This window comes from Primulina huaijiensis, unplaced genomic scaffold (genome assembly GCF_012295235.1).
Source record: "Primulina huaijiensis isolate GDHJ02 unplaced genomic scaffold, ASM1229523v2 scaffold5913, whole genome shotgun sequence".
NCBI lineage: Eukaryota > Viridiplantae > Streptophyta > Magnoliopsida > Lamiales > Gesneriaceae > Primulina > Primulina huaijiensis.
Genome location: NW_027360836.1, coordinates 540,811 through 557,246, shown reverse-complemented (window position 1 = coordinate 557,246; position 16,436 = coordinate 540,811). Strand labels below are relative to the sequence as shown.

At 35.7% G+C, this 16,436-nt stretch overlaps 2 protein-coding genes and 1 pseudogene across 4 annotated transcripts; 1 reads left to right on the top strand and 2 right to left on the bottom strand.

The window, feature by feature from the left end:
* Positions 1-694: 694 nt before the first annotated feature.
* On the bottom strand, positions 695-2,553 carry LOC140970347 (uncharacterized). The gene is made up of 2 exons (XM_073432017.1): positions 1,587-2,553; positions 695-1,111 (listed from the first exon to the last, which is right to left on the bottom strand). The coding sequence occupies exons 1-2, from the start codon at positions 2,394-2,396 to the stop codon at positions 980-982; spliced, it is 942 nt and encodes a 313-aa protein (XP_073288118.1). The 5' UTR covers positions 2,397-2,553; the 3' UTR covers positions 695-979.
* Positions 2,554-3,435: 882 nt separating this feature from the next.
* On the top strand, positions 3,436-12,881 carry LOC140970382 (bifunctional aspartokinase/homoserine dehydrogenase, chloroplastic-like). Of its 3 annotated transcripts, none has more exons than XM_073432064.1 (19): positions 3,436-3,666; positions 4,693-4,766; positions 4,874-5,248; positions 6,225-6,313; positions 6,419-6,722; positions 6,940-6,992; positions 7,074-7,288; positions 7,396-7,483; positions 7,562-7,675; positions 8,403-8,501; positions 8,992-9,186; positions 9,756-9,838; positions 10,480-10,696; positions 10,943-11,088; positions 11,343-11,478; positions 11,850-11,933; positions 12,022-12,114; positions 12,218-12,464; positions 12,712-12,881. In XM_073432064.1, exons 1-18 carry the CDS (start codon positions 3,542-3,544, stop codon positions 12,461-12,463), a joined length of 2,736 nt encoding a protein of 911 aa, XP_073288165.1. In that variant the 5' UTR covers positions 3,436-3,541; the 3' UTR covers position 12,464; positions 12,712-12,881. The 3 variants fall into 3 exon arrangements, with proteins under 3 accessions (XP_073288165.1, XP_073288166.1, XP_073288164.1); XM_073432065.1 differs by lacking the exon at positions 12,712-12,881 and adding an exon at positions 12,549-12,710; XM_073432063.1 differs by lacking the exon at positions 12,712-12,881 and having other exon boundaries at positions 12,218-12,710.
* A 190-nt stretch (positions 12,882-13,071) lies between these two features.
* Positions 13,072-15,921, bottom strand: LOC140970383 (protein PARTING DANCERS homolog; annotated as a pseudogene).
* Positions 15,922-16,436: the final 515 nt, after the last annotated feature.

The window sequence follows — 16,436 nt, the reverse complement described above, 5'->3', positions numbered from 1 at the left end:
TTCATTTATTTTTTTCTTATATATAAGTTATCAAATCTTGTGGTATGNTTTTAAAAAAAAAAAAAAAAAAATCTGAATCCACCGTGGGGATCATGTTATTTTTTATTCACGGAAAGCTTATTTCCTGCAAAAGATAAATCTAGTCAAGATTTTTCTGCAACGAAACTTACTGTGTTCCTTTTTTGAAGTTGTCTTTTCTTTTTTCTTTTAAAGAAAAAACATAATGATAATCGATAGAGACTGCAAGGGATCACTGGACGGAACGCTGTAGATGAGGCAAATGACTCATTGGTCTTAGATTGTTGCTGTAATCTTGTGCTTGTACTCGTACATTCTTGTTGATCAATTAAGTTTTTTGATTCTCACGTGAACAGTGACGGAGCCAAGAGGGAGCTGATGGGTGAGATCTTCCTCAATTTTTTATTTTAATTTACTAAAAACTTAAAAATAATTATATATTTTTACTTTCTCCTCTAATATTTGCTTTTGCCTCCTTTTAAATTTTTTTTTAAAAAATTTTGCCCCCACGACCTCCATCAATGTAAGTTCTTGTGTTTTGTGTTCGAGATCTTATTATGGTGTTGCTGGGCCATTAAACTCTACAACGAATTAAAAAACCAAGTGTCCGATTCATTTTACATTAACAAAATCAAACAAGAAACATAAGATGGAATATAGTCCTAACTTAATGCTGAATTTTGAGTCTGGTGTTTGTACAGAAAATATAGTGCTACGACTTCGATTTTACATCATGCATTTTTTGCACAAAATCTATAATAAGATGAAAAGAAAAATCGAGGGATGCCATGAAACAAGCAAGTAAAAGTTTTAGATACACACACAGAAACAAATCTTCAAGGCAAAACAAACCAATCACACAATATTATACAGAGGAGAGAATTGAAGCCTACAGATGATTGTCTCGTCCTCAACATGACGAGAAATATATTCTTTCCAGCTAAAGGATAACAAACTATGCTTATCTGAGACTCATTGCAGGCCAAGTTGTGACCCCGACAGCAGGCAGCGAAGGCTGAATCACAGGGACACGCTTCACCACTGAAAATGATTCGTTCAGACGCGCAGCTCGGCTCATGACCTGAGATGCCTTCTGCAAAGTGGAAATTACGCCCAAGAAAACAACTTTAAATTCGGTGTCACAAACTTGGTACAACATTTTATAAGCTATGGTATCACGTTAAGACATTCTCAACATGCAAACTTAGAATCATTTTTTACTTCAAAGATTTCATCAACATATGGCGTTCTCTTGGGCTATATAGGCCCCCTGGCTCTAGAAAGAATAAGCACGAGAAACTATTGGATCAGTAACAAAGTATGAAGGTCTTTTATATCAGCAATAGGCTCAATAATGCAGTTTACACTACTTAACGTAAAGACACTTAGACACAGTCACAATTTCCAGGAAATAAAAAAAATGCAATCTTTCACACCGATGATCAATAATCAATACTATTTTCAGATAATAAACGGCATTATATTAACAACTTTGATTTCGAGAATTTGATGCAGGGCAGTGTTAATATCTGAAACAGTACAAAAATAATCAATGAAAATACACTGACCTTATCATCGAAAGCAACCCTAATCTCCAATATTTTGGTCTTAGCCTTCATCTTATACAATCTGCGGCCCAGAATCACAAACCCCATCACAGCAGCCGCAACAGATAAACTCCAAACCGGACTCATTCTGAACAAACAGCATTTCAGGAACTCCATTGGCATCTTCCACCACAACACACCACTCTTTTTTATCTCAACAGGTTTATGGTTTCCATTCCCGTTCACAACAGAACCACCCACGCGTCCGATCGACTCGTTTTGGAGCATTTCTACGGCTGAAGCCTCCACCTCATCACACGAACTCGTGTCACAGTCAATACCCACAACAGAACTCTGCACAGAGTCATCCAATTTCTTAGAAACCTCCACAATTCGAGTGAATTCGGAACATAAGTTATCCAAACCCTCCGTCTTTTCCACTGTTCCCTCACCTATTTCCCCCGTTCCTTCTGAACCCGCTTGCATTTGGGAAAGACTAGACCCATTTCCCCCCACAGAATCGCAAGTTCTGAGGTCATCGGACTGGGCACTGCTGGAATCCGACCAGAACTCGCCGGATTCCTTGTAAAGGTAGCGAACGGGATTCTCATCCGACCCGGGATCAATCCAACTGGGATTACCTGAGTCTGCTGATTTGTTATCATCGAAATCCTCCAAGGAAGAACTCTGAGCGTCATAGGAGAAATGGTTGTTCTGAATAAAGGGTCCAGAATGAATATCATGGAAAGAGTCGGCAGAATTAAGACAGGAGTTGGAGGGGAGAACCTCCCAGTCTTGAAACTCATCAGTAGCCTCTAAGATATTTTCCATATAAAAAATTGAAGAAGGGTCGGTCTCAGTAAAATCTGAGTAGATTGCAAGGAGAGAAAATGACGGACTTGGTTTGATTTCGGAGTGTGAAGGGAAAAAAGGAAAGGTTTGCAAGATGATTATGATGCGAGGAGAAGGAAAGCTGGAGAAAAGGTGGTGTTGAGTCCATTTTTTGTTCTTAATTAATAAAAACATTATTATATTTTAAATTTTCACTTTAAATATTTTTTTTTCTTGTAAGGCCAAAATTAAATTAAGGACATAAAAAATATTGGTTACACTATAAAAGGTATGGTCATTAAATAGAGAGTATTTTTTGCATAAATATAGTATTTATTTACCCAAAGAAAATACGTGATTTTGATTTAATTTGAGAATAACTTAACATGGCGGACTTTAAAGCTCTTTCTCCTTCTGTTGTCTTTGAGGAGGTTGTCTTTGAGAAGTTTTTTGTAAGACGATTTCACGAATCTTTATTTGTGAAACGGATCAACTCTATCGATATTCATAATAAAAAATAATACTCTTAGCATAAAAAATAATAATTTTTCATGGATCACCCAAACAATATTTTTGTCTCACAAAATATGACCTGTGAGACCGTCTCACATAAGTTTTTGATGATGTTGTTTTTCTCATGATTATTATAGGTTGAATTCATACTTTTCTCTTTTTTCTTCTTTTTTTTTATTTTTAATTTATATATCAAAATTAGAATATAGTATTTCACTATTTCTTATAATTACATTTTGATCTTCATTTAAATATAAACCAAATGAATTATAAAAAATATTGTAAAAACACGCTACACGTGAGTCGATGAACTAGTTTTACTATATGCGAAAGAACTTTAAATCTTACTATGTGTGTGGTGTAATAAATATATTTTAATATTTTTAATTTATGAAAATATTATTTACTATATTATTAAATTTGTAAATAGCATTCATAATTATTATGTAAAACAATAATTATTTATAAGGTGAACCGAGACACTGATTGATAAAACATAATATAATTTGTTATTATGGAGAGACACTGGAATTCAGCATCACATATCAGATTGACTCATCAATTATATGTATTTATTATTACTGTAAAACACGCAGCCGCAAAAGTACAACGCCCAACGGAGGAGAAGGGAAATGGCATTCACTTCTTCTTCTCTACAAAATCTGTCTTCATGCCCGTTCTTCAAACACCACAAATTATTGGCTCCACCAACCAAGATCCATCATTTCACTCTCCTTCAAGGCGCTCCACTCTCCAGGTAGCCAACTCCCGTGTCTCTTGGCTGGAAAAAATGGGGCATTTCGTTTCTATTGTTTGTTCATTTCTTTCCAGTTTCTCCTCACCTGGACGCTTAAAGATTTCAGTTTATGTTCTGGGGTTTGAAAGCAGTTAATAAATTGATGATTCACTGTCTGCATAACCACCTGGGACGGTGTTTTTCCCCGGTTGTATGTTTTTGGAATCCGATCATAGCGATTAAATTTACAATCTTTGCAGAACTAATTTTAAACCGTTTATTGGGTTGGTTCTACTGGATCACCGGGTTAAATAATATTTGTACGAAATGCGCATGTATGCTTTAAAAAATATTTTATTTTATTTTATTTTTTATGAATGTGGTCATGCAATTCATTATTTTAGATAAAGTAAATGTTTTACTGTGGATAGCACGACCAGAGCTTGTAGAAAGATGTATCATCTGTTTTCGTGGTTTATTTCTTGAATTGCCTAGGATACCAGTTTCTTCTCGTTTGTTCTTTCTCGTGACTTTAAGATTGCTTTTCTTTAGTGGTTGTTTGTTTAATTCCAGTTTATAGAGCATTACAAGTTACATCTTGTCCAAAATTTCGCTTGGTCCTGAACCGTTCTAAGTTAGAATCGAACCATTTGTTGGTTGAAATAATTCACTTTTTCACAATAAAAAATTGTTCTTCTTCTATCCCTTTATCATTTCAGACATAAAAAAAAAACAAATCCATGTTTTCTCTACAACCACCTTTTGGAACTAGCAAATCATTGACATAACTCCCGAAAGTTACTTTTGGAATTGACATCTCTCCATCATACAGGGAAGCAACAAGGAAAAAAACACTCTTCTGTTTATTTTAACATTCCAGCATGATCTTTAGTTTTGTAGGTTTATCTTCTCGTTAATTGTCACTGTTTATCTGTAAACAGTTTAATTTTGGAAGCTGTAGAATTGCAGTTTTTTATGGACGGTTGTTAAATTATTTTTTACTCTCCTATGCATTAGCTGAAGATTTATCTTATTTTTTATCCACAGAACAGGTCATTTTTCTCGGTTACAAGGGACGGATTCGTATAAGCTCAATATCTTTGCATCAGTTACTAGTGCAGGTTTTTTTTTTACCATCTTTACATAGGGATTCAACGTTTCAAACAAATAACAGAATCTAGAGTCACTAATGAACTATATTTTTCCGGGATGATGACTATATTTCTAGATATTCTACTGGATGAAGCTGTTGGAAATGCTCAACTTCCGAAGGGTGACACTTGGTCTATTCATAAATTTGGTGGCACCTGCGTGGGAAATTCTGAAAGGATCCAAAATGTTGCTAACATTATTGTTAAGGATGAGTCAGAGAGAAAATTAGTTGTTGTGTCAGCTATGTCAAAGGTGACCGACATGATGTATGATCTCATATACAAGGCACAGTCTCGGGATGATTCCTATGTAATTGCATTAGAAGCTGTTTTAGAAAAGCACAAGTTGACGGCAGTTGATCTACTTGAAGGGGATGAACTGGCTAATTTCTTGGCTCGATTGCATGAGGATATTAATAACCTCAAGGCAATGTTACGCGCAATACACATTGGTATGCCATGCATGTGAAATGCCTAAGTAGTTTTTTTGGCAGAAATAATTATCATTATATCAATGGTTTTGACCCATTTACTATAGTAGTGCTGTCATTTGTTTTGTGTAAACAGGGGTGGCTCATAATTTGCACCAAGGGCGTTAAGACGTATCAGAGTGTGTGTGTGTGGTGGGGTGGGGGTAACTTGGTTCTTTTAGAAGAATTACATATAACAAATTTGTTTTTGTTATTAGGGGGGTGGTTGCTACCATTTACCTCCCAGCCCTGCTGGGTCTGCACCCAGCTCTAACCAAACTTTTTTAATTCTTCTGTTTGTTGATGTCTTAGAATACGAAATTCCTTGATTATGTTTCCCTCACCATATGGCATGAATATCTTCTGAAGCAAGTAACGGAAAGAGTTAGTGGATCAACAAAACCTATAACTGTATTTTATCTCCATTTTTCTTTGAATGTTGTCCAAGGACTCCGAAACAAAGATTAACATTCTCAGCAGTCTTTACTTTCTGTTCCTACACTATGATGGCACAGAGCGCCATCTTAGTTTCCATATAGGCCTCTGTTTCTGCAATGATTATCTATTCCGACTTGAGTTTGACTATTCTATTGAATCATATATATGGACATCTGGACCTCCCCATTATCCAATGTACCAATGTTGTGTCCTAAAAAAGGGATTTGATTAGAATCATTGGGAGAAAAAATAAAATAATTCCGTTTATGGATTCAAGTAATTAAGTGTTTCACAATCAGTAAACCGGATTCATCATCAACCTGGATTTATCAAAAATATCGAACTATTGAAACCATGTTCGTGAGCAAATATGCACACTTATTAATATTTGTATCCTGAAATTAATCTCATGAACATGAACTATTGATTTTATTTTCTTCCTCAACAAACTATACTTTCTTTAGTGACAAGCATGCTGTTTTATTTTGTAATGACCTAAGAAATTCATCCTGAACTGCAGCTGGTCATGCAACGGAATCTTTTTCAGACTTTGTCGTGGGACATGGTGAGCTATGGTCCGCCCAATTGCTGTCAGCTGTTGTCAGAAAGGTGTTTGTTATCTTGATGCCTTTTTGTTTTAGGGATATGATTATGTCTACTTTGCTAGTTCTGTGAAACAATTTGATCATAGCATTTCTTTACCTGGTATTGTAGAGTGGGGTGGAGTGCACTTTTATGGACACGCGAGATGTACTTATTGTAAATCCTACAAGTTCTAATCAAGTTGATCCAGATTATTTGGAGTCAAGCCGAAGGCTTGAGAAGTGGTACTCTCAAAATTTGGCTAAAACAGTTATCGCGACTGGGTTTATTGCCAGCACACCTCAGAATATACCTACGACTTTAAAAAGAGATGGAAGTGACTTTTCGGCTGCAATTATGGGTGCTTTATTTAAAGCACGCCAAGTCACTATTTGGACTGACGTTGATGGTGTGTACAGTGCGGATCCCAGAAAAGGTTTGTTACTCTCATTCCCGTATTGTATCAGTTGGAAGACATCAGAACATTTTTTCTATATTATTCCACTATCCTGATCCTTTTGAATAAATATATTGAGGATTTACTGCATCCTTTTCTGTTTCCTTAATCTATTCTTTTAGCTATCAAGGAGCATTCGTGATATTATTGATGAATCATTCTGCTATTTTTTGCCTCTTATGTTTTCATTTGGCAGTCAGCGAGGCTGTGATATTGAAGCAGTTGTCATATCAGGAGGCTTGGGAAATGGTAACTTAACTATACCTTCCGATGTCTTTGGTAATATGTCTTAACATTTCACTTATTAGTGATCATTATGGACATGCGCAGTCATACTTTGGAGCAAATGTTTTACACCCTCGTACAATTATTCCTGTCATGAAATACGACATTCCAATTGTTATAAGGAACATCTTCAACCTGGCTGCACCTGGTACAGTAATCTGTCGTCCTGCTGGTTTTGGAATTGAAGATTGCCATAGGGTGGATTCTCCAGTTAAAGGATTTGCTACAATCGACAATTTAGCCCTTGTAAATGTTGAAGGGTGAGATTTCAATTTATATTATGATGATAGCTATGGTGCGCAATTCAGTTTTTGTTTTTCCTTCCATTCCCATGATTGAGCTATTGCTCACATTTTTTTCTTCTCAGGACTGGAATGGCTGGTGTTCCTGGTACTGCCAGTGACATTTTCGGCGCCGTGAAGGATGTTGGAGCTAATGTAATCATGATATCCCAGGTATACCTGTTTTCTTCTCTGTTGATTTAGTTTACAATCACTTTCATAGAGGATTTTACTTGATTTACTTGAATGCAGGCTAGTAGCGAGCACTCTGTGTGTTTTGCTGTTCCTGAGAAGGAGGTTAAGGCTGTAGCTGCAGCTTTAGAAATTAGGTTTCGTCAGGCACTGGATGCCGGCCGTCTCTCTCAGGTTGTTTGTCTTTAACCTAGCGTTTGGATCTATCATGGTGTATGTATATGTATCACTGTATGTATGTATGATGAGGTAAATCAGCATTTTTTGGTGAGAGTATATTATATGAAGCATTTGAGAATATGACTGTGCGAGTTACTTACTTCCATAAAGATTACTTGCCAATATACTTTCTGAATAACCATTTACTTCCAAACTAGAATTTACCTTTAGTTTACAGCTAAAAGAATTAGCCTGTGCAGAAGGTTTGGTAATCTTCCTCTCCAAGGGCTTTTTTAGGGCATTTATTTGTGGATGATGTGCATGTTAGAACTGTTTTATAACAACAAGAAGCGCTGCTACTTAATCTGAACACGGTATCAATGTTATGTGATATAACTCAGTCTTCAACCTTGTTGATGATTTTAACGTGTTATTAAGCTGTCACAATTACCATTATGACAACCAATTACTCTTAATTCATTTACCCATGCATACTAGAAGTGATCTGATCCTATCACTTGTAAGAGTTAAGGGTTCAATAAAACTTTAGCTACAAGCTTATTCCCTTGCAGACAAGATCTGCTTAAATATTACTCAACTGCATGATTTAAAACTAATTTGTTAAAATTGATGGCGCCTATGTCTTTGATAATTTATTCTTCCACAGGCATTCGTTGTTTGACAACAGTGTATTCATATTCCAAGAGATTTGTGTTATGTTATTCTTATTGAATGTTTGCAGATTGCAGTTATTCCCAATTGTAGCATTCTGGCAGCTGTTGGCCAGAAAATGGCTAGTACTCCTGGAGTTAGTGCGACGCTCTTTAATGCTCTTGCCAAGGTTAATGAACTTACCAACTATTGAATAATTTTCTAATGTCTTCCATACTATCACAAGTACTCAACTACTGCTCCTGCAAAATCAAGTTGGTCTGTTGTTCAATAATGTGGATTAAAGGAACTCATAACTGTTTCTAGTATCAGATTTGACTAAGCTTTTAAGATCTTTCAAACGTGAAATAAGATGTTTTAGGTTTTGAAGAATGTGTTGAAATGTAGTAAAAAGTTAGCATGGGAGCAGGTGTGCTCCAAAATATAAACGTTAGGAGCTTATGAGGTCCTTAAAAATAAGTTGGAGAAGGAAATTGATGAGGCTCCAACTTATTTTTATGATCTAACATCTTAACATCGAATGAGATACTCAAATGTTGGAAACATCCTTGATAAAACCCTCATAGTATACTCTTTCCATCTGCGAGATAATAAGATTCTCCTTTTACTTTCTTTCCACTGTATGTATATATTTCCTGACTCGGTGGACCAATGTTCAGGCTAATATCAATGTGCGCGCCATAGCTCAAGGTTGTTCTGAATATAATATTACTGTAGTTCTCAAGCGAGAAGATTGCATAAAAGCTTTACGTGCTGTGCACTCAAGATTTTATCTATCAAGAACTACCATATCGATGGGTATTATTGGACCAGGATTGATTGGTGGCACATTGCTTGACCAACTTAGGGACCAGGTATAAGTGATTTTTCAAATTTATTTTCCAATAGCGCCAGAATTTCTGGACTTTCTTTTGTATTGGAGTATGTCTTCCTTCTGGATGTAAAGTTCCTTAACTTTCCAGTTGAAAATGCATTTGATATCATAAATTGTGCACATGTTTTACAAACCACTTTTTGCATTATCTTTATTGCTCCCCATTAGATTCAGTTTTAGTGTTTGTGAAAGCAGATAGTGTTATAATGGTCACCATCATAGCGACGAACTTGAGACAATTTATTTGGTATTGACAAAAATTACTGCCAACTGATTATGTGTGGGTTTCCCCTCGTGTGGACAAGCTGGCAACATGAAATTCTTATGTTTTACTTACAATAGTTCAGATGTATGATTTTATGTTCTTATGGCCAAAGTTCTCCTTACTGGAGTTTTCAAGTGGTTTTAGTAAATTTAGTGGAATAAATCTTAAACTGGGATCAACATTTTGGTTCCTTACAGTACATTTTAAACGATTCTTTTTTAGCATTGTAATTTTCATATTAAATTTTATATTTTGTTTAATATGTCTGTCAATTCTCTGTACAGGCAGCAGTCCTCAAGGAAAAGTTCAACATTGATCTGCGTGTAATGGGGATTATGGGATCAAGGACTATGCTATTAAGTGATACGTAAGTTTCGGGAGTTTTGTTTTCTGTCATGGATTGAACTAATTTTTCTTTGATGGATGAAGCAAAAAGAGCAAAGAAAATGGGGTTCTGTTGACGAAAGATCCTTTAGAGGTTGTATAGTTCAAGATGGTGTTAGATAATTTTTTCCCCCATACTTTTTCATTCTTTTAAACAGGTAAGAGTAAGAGTGTGTTTGGTATAAACATACTTTAAAATCTTATGATCCCCTATATACTATAAGATGTTTTGGAACTCAAAAGAAGTATAGATTTTTTTCTTTTTAAAAGTTATAGCTTTCTATTTGTACAGAGAAAAGCTACGAGAGCCTATATGATATCGATTTGTGATCTCATAAAAAAAAAAATAAGTCTAAGATCTTGAAACAATTTTTCTCCTTCCTTTTCTTAAAAGAGCTTCTAATCTCTTTATTTCTTATTTTGGATGCTTATAACTATTTTTAAATTGTTACTGAAATATTTTTTATCCTATAGGTTCCCTAAAATTCTACATGTTTCTATTCAAACTCAATTTGTGCATGTTATCTCTAGTTCTACTGATGTTCAAAATCAATACACCCCTTAAATTTAAAGTGCGTTTAATTTTATAATTTGAATGGCTTAACATGTCATGTCGGTAATTAGGGGGATTGACTTGTCAATATGGAGAGATCTTCAACAAGACAAGGCTGATATTCAGAAATTTGTTCAGCATGTTCACGGGAATCATTTCATCCCTAATACCGTTATAGTAGATTGCACTGCAGACTCTTATGTGGCGAGCCACTACTATGATTGGTTGTGCAAAGGCATACACGTGATCACTCCAAATAAGAAAGCTAATTCAGGTCCCCTTGATCAGGTATCAAAGAAACGCATACACGTGACACCCGAAATAATTGATTAATATCAATTTTTGTTGTGAATTGTCTCATTTCCCGTATGCTCATCCAAATGCTACATCTCTCCCATTATACATGTATGTTATGCGTTGATGTCTGCATTTAAGTATTTATTCTGCTAAGAAAATACCTATGCATACTTGGTGAAAATATCTTAACAAGATTTCATACTTGATTTTTCAATTTCTACATTGTCATGTGTGCAGTACTTGAAATTGAGAACTCTTCAGCGTCAATCCTATACGCATTATTTCTATGAAGCAACTGTCGGAGCTGGTTTACCGATCATTAGCACTTTGCAAGGGCTTCTCGAGACTGGGGATAAAATTCTGCGAATTGAAGGCATCTTCAGGTTGGTGTTTCTCCAGTCATACCTGAAGGAAATATGGCTTGCCCTTTTTCTGTCTTGAATCATTATGCACAGGGGAGTGGAGGACCCAGGGGGTGGTAATATCTCTCCACCCCAACAAAAAAATTCTTAAAGTTTTGTGTAATTTTTCTAGAAATGTAAGTTTAAGTCCTGCTGCCAACCGAATAGGCAAAAATCAAAATGCTCAGGACGTTATAACTCACCTGTCTTCTCACCAAGTGTATGTGTCGACGCAGTGGGACATTAAGCTATATATTTAACAACTTCGTGGGTGCCCGAGCTTTCAGTGAAGTGGTGAAAGATGCAAAAGAAGCGGGCTACACTGAACCAGATCCGAGAGATGATTTATCTGGAATGGATGTTGCCAGGAAGGTATTGTGTTATTATTTTTTGTCATGCTCTGTCATTACACCTTTAGTGCCTAACCATTTTGTTCAAGAAAATTGGTTTAATGAAGCAAAATTCTCTCACTGCCCTGAGATTGTTCTGAAAAGGGACTTAATAATTGACGTTCATTTTCCTTTGCATTATGGTGAGCTTGTGGGCATACCTGGTCCTGGCTAAAATTTGTGTGACTGGAGTTTGTTTTCATCATCATCTTTCCTTTAGTATCCATGTTGCTAGAATGCTAGTTACCATGCCATGACATAATTGTTTACCAGACATACAACAAGCCTGGTCCTTATGTTTCCTAAATGTGAATAAAGGGGAATGAATTTGTCTGTTGTATGGTTGTGGCACAGGTGATAATCCTAGCCAGAGAGTCTGGACTAAAGCTGGAACTGTCGGATATTCCAGTTCAGACCCTTGTGCCCGAACCATTAAAGGCAAGTGAAGTATTGACGAGTACATGGCTGTTTGACAGAGGCACCGCTTAATATTTGATTATGAAATTATCTACGGTTTTTATTTCAGGATAGTGCATCACCTGAATTGTTTCTTCAGCAACTGTCTCAGTTTGATGTAGACTTGGCAAAACAAAGACAGGAGGCCGAAGATGCTGGTGAAGTGAGTGTCCTTCAGACTTATAGCTGTATTTGAACTTCATTATAGTTATATTTTCTGTTTATTGATTTTTATTTAGTGATCTAATTTGTTGAATTATGAAAAGGTGTTGAGATATGTCGGGGTAGTGGATGTTGTCAACGGGAAAGGAACAGTGGAACTGCGAAGATACAAGAAAGAACATGCATTTGCACAACTATCTGGATCTGATAATATAATCGCATTCTCGACACAGAGGTATGCTAAGCAACCTCTGATTGTGCGTGGTCCGGGTGCTGGGGCCGAAGTTACGGCTGGTGGAGTATTCAGTGACATTTTGCGTCTTGCCTCTTATCTTGGTGCCCCGTCGTGAGGTCAATTTTCAACATTTCATTGTGTCTTGCTCTGTCCAAGCTTGAGATAATTTTGGTATCTTGGTTTTCCATCGAATTTTGCAGTTTCGGCGATTATGTAACCACTCGATACTCTTGCATTCTTCCTAGATTACAAGTTTGTTGGATCCTGCTGCTTATATTTTGCCATGTATCGAATTATCGTTTTTCCTGAGGAAGTAGAGAATAATAAATTGTTAAAATAAAACAGTAAGCCTTCGTTTTTCAGCTATGCTGTCAGCTGCAAACAAGTGTCCGAATGGTGTGAGGGCACTAATCAACTCTTCAGCACTCATCTGCCGAGCAGCAATCACGACAATCTTAGACTTGCATTTGTTCCTCACAGCGTCTGTTTCCTGTGGATTTTTTGAATTTGTTTCCCGGTTTTTAGATATGACATGATGTGAATGTGCCATAATAATCTAAAAGATATGACTGGCTAGTTTTCGAAAACAGAAACAGGCAAACATAAGATTTCCTGGCAGTATTCAGTTTGCTATGCTACAGGCAATGTGCACTAAAAGACGTGACATTGATAAGGTTCAAAGTTACACAAGATAGCTGCAGCACGTGACTGCCAGCTTAAAAAGTCATCGTTCATTTGATTTTGGGACCAAGGTAATACTTCGGATCTCTGAAGAACTTTGCAATCAGTTCAGCTTTTTTAGCAGAAAGATCAGTGTTATTCATGATGTACTCCTTGGAAGCCTTTGCTATTGCTTCAATGGAACCAATCGCTTGATTAAGCTGAAACGAAGAAGCCTGACATGTGAGTATTTCCGTGGGATTTTGATCTTACATCATCAAATAAAACAGCTAATATTTAACAATGCCACTACATGTTTGCATGAGGTAGGCTATGCGACCTGCATAATTATCTAGCTTAAGGCTTTGGAATTCATATGGAGTCGGGCTAAGATTGTGCACTAGTTGACCTCGACCTGATTAAAATTTAGAAGCTCTATTCACTGGTAAAAATTAACCACGAGCTCAAAATGCTCAAAATTCTCATCTATCAAGAGCAGATAAACAACCAGCAAAACTTTTTGAAATTGATACTCACCTTTGACCGACAAATTAATTGAGAGGAATGCATGTAGCGTTGATGACTTTATACAAGAAAATATGCCAAAAATGAAACTTAAATTTGATAGATATTGGGGAGAATGCAATTTAGTGAATTTGTGTCATAATGCATCCAATGAATTTCCTCGGATTTGGAATAAAATTTTAGATCCACTTGCCAACTTTGACAGGTGAAAATACATTTGAATCAATTATGCGGAGTATATTTTTATCTGTATCATTGCTTCTTCTGTGTTTATTTGTTATGCTCAAGCTATTGCTAATTTTCAAACTTTTTAATTTTTTGATTTGATACATCTTAGTCAGCTTTCATATTCTTTAACAACATTAACCATACCTTCATTACTTACTCATAATTTTATAGTCCTATGATTTTCTTTTTACGGTCAATTAGTGTGTTTAGCAAATGTGAGTATGAATGTCGAAAGAATTTTGCGGATTTGACAGGATTATGATAGATAAAATGGAGAAGTTCTATTCTTAGGCTCGAACTCCAGTAGCCTAAGTTTTCATGAAGTAGAGCTCCAGTGATAAACTACCGGAGCTCAACTCTGCTTGCGTGCACCTCTAGTATCCTAAGATTTAGAGAAGCTTAACAACTCTAAGAACCATATTGTCTTTCTATTTTGGACTTTACAAAGCATGCAAGTTGCATTTGAACATAAGATGAATACCAGTATCAAGTGGCCAAGTTTCACCAGCAGCAAATGTTAACGAATGTAAATATACTTGTGTGTGAGTCAGTGAGTGTGTGATTTCTGAAACGGCAAATTATCTTAGTACCGCATTGGCATCATGATTATCAATCCCAGGAATAGATGTAACCACTTTGATATAGAGGTTCATTGATTGCACATATATTTCCCTCTATAAGCACATTTACATTTGTTAGTCATGAATTGCAAAGAAACACTATTTAACTGAAACATGTAGAAAGGTTCAACTACAAGCCTCTGCTCTCAGTTTTGCTGTGACATCCAGCCTCTTGCATGCTGCAGTAAAATCCATATGATAAAAATGGTTCGAGAATCCTCATAACTTGTAGCTTTGAGAAATATAATCTTACCTCCTCGAGCAAGGACAACCTTGACAGTTTTCTCAAATCCCATCTCCAAGTCTTTTACAGGCATGAATGCTGGACTACCAAGCTCCATGCCATATCTTTGGAAAGGCACAATTTAACAAGTGCTCAGTTCATGAAGCATAATGCGAGGAAGAATGCATCTTCAGTGCTAAAATGGCCATATCTCACTTGATATAAGAGCGAACAAAAGAATCATTTGATCCTTTGTTGGGAGGGTAACAACCAAGTACAAGTTCGCAAACTGTCCCCTCAATTTCTGAACTCTAAACCAAGCAATCAACTTTATTACATACAAATAAAGATGAAAAAAATATCAGCAACAGAAATCAGAAGGGTAGATATGCAGCATTTACCGGCTGAAGATAGACACATTGTCGTTTGAATCCCAATTAGTCACAAATATGAAAGCTGCAGATACACCTCCACGGTTAAAAATGAAGTCCTGCAAACCAGAATATTTAAAAAGTTAAAAAGGAAGCCATCCTGGAAATGAATAGTAGATTCATTGAGGAAGCAGGATATAAAGTTGATGAAGAAAGGGTGTCGCCCATCTTTCCAAGTGGTGCTCATGATGCAAACCCCATAGCAACCTACACCATATTCAAATTCCCATCCCAGTCAATTTCCAAACATGATAATTTTCAAGAACATTCTTACACCTCTAAAGAATTAGTAACAAGTTGGAAAAATAAGAAAGAGTGCTTAAATGTAAAAATTGTATGAACTTCCACCTACATCATTAACTTTAGACGACATAAGTTGTTCGTGTAATCAAACAGTGTGCAAAATTCTGCTCCCAAGGACGACAGAGTTCATTCGAAAAACTGTGAATTTGATCCTTAAAATTATGTAAGCTTTTTTCTAGCTGAACAATTAATTAATAATGAAATGGGAAGCTGAACTACTATAAATTTGCAAAAAAATTACATTTTAGGATTAGTCGCATTTAAAATTTCATACGCAAATAGTGAGTTCCTTGCTGCTAGCTCAACGACAATGTGAGTCGGTTTTATTTTAGAATTATATAAGAAACACAATAAGCTTGAAAAATGACTATAACTACGGTTGTCAATCCTTCATATGTAAGGAAGATCGGAGAAGTATTTCCATGCAAGGTAAAAATTTAACCAGTCGGAGAAAATTATTCAATAGAAACTATTAGTTTTACGTGATTTTCTGTTCAAAAAAATAAACAGAATCAAATAAAAAAACTAACAAATCATAAGCAAAATACCTGAATTTGATAAATTCGGATGCGCTGATTCTCTGTAGTGGATGTATTTGAAATGATAAATTTGAAGCTAATTTAAGATAACAATTTGTTCGGATAAATAAATTCTATAATGTATTTTAAATTCTTATTTAATTATTTTTTGAATAAGTTTTTAAAATCTTCTCAATATTTAATCATTTCAATCGACTGTGAAACGTTACCTTGCTATAAACTTGCTTCCAATGCCAATAAAAAACAACCATTCAGATAATTATTGAAATCCAAAGACAGCCAGGCGAAAACCACGACAATTGGCAAATGTGGCCACAATTAATAGAAGATACTGCTAGTATATTCTCCAGAGCTAGAAGCTTGTGGAACGAAATGATCATCTTTCAACACGATCCAAAAAACCAAATTACGGTTCAAAATATATCTGAATTGGCAAAGTAAGTGAGCGTTTGTCAATTATTAGAAATTTTATCAAGCAAAATTTATCTAATATGATTTACTTTATTAATATAATTTACAAATTATTATATTAACGAACTTTCAAGTCATCAAAATATAA

Excerpts from the sequence above, each read along its gene's own strand:
- LOC140970347 (XM_073432017.1), bottom strand. The coding sequence starts at position 2,396 with ATGGAAAATATCTTAGAGGCTACTGATGAGTTTCAAGACTGGGAGGTT. Across the intron at positions 1,112-1,586 it reads GGGTTGCTTTCGATGATAAG|AAGGCATCTCAGGTCATGAG; the intron begins GTCAGTGTATTT and ends TCCACTTTGCAG.
- LOC140970382 (XM_073432064.1), top strand. The coding sequence starts at position 3,542 with ATGGCATTCACTTCTTCTTCTCTACAAAATCTGTCTTCATGCCCGTTC. Across the intron at positions 11,089-11,342 it reads CGAATTGAAGGCATCTTCAG|TGGGACATTAAGCTATATAT; the intron begins GTTGGTGTTTCT and ends GTGTCGACGCAG. Across the intron at positions 12,115-12,217 it reads AGGCCGAAGATGCTGGTGAA|GTGTTGAGATATGTCGGGGT; the intron begins GTGAGTGTCCTT and ends AATTATGAAAAG.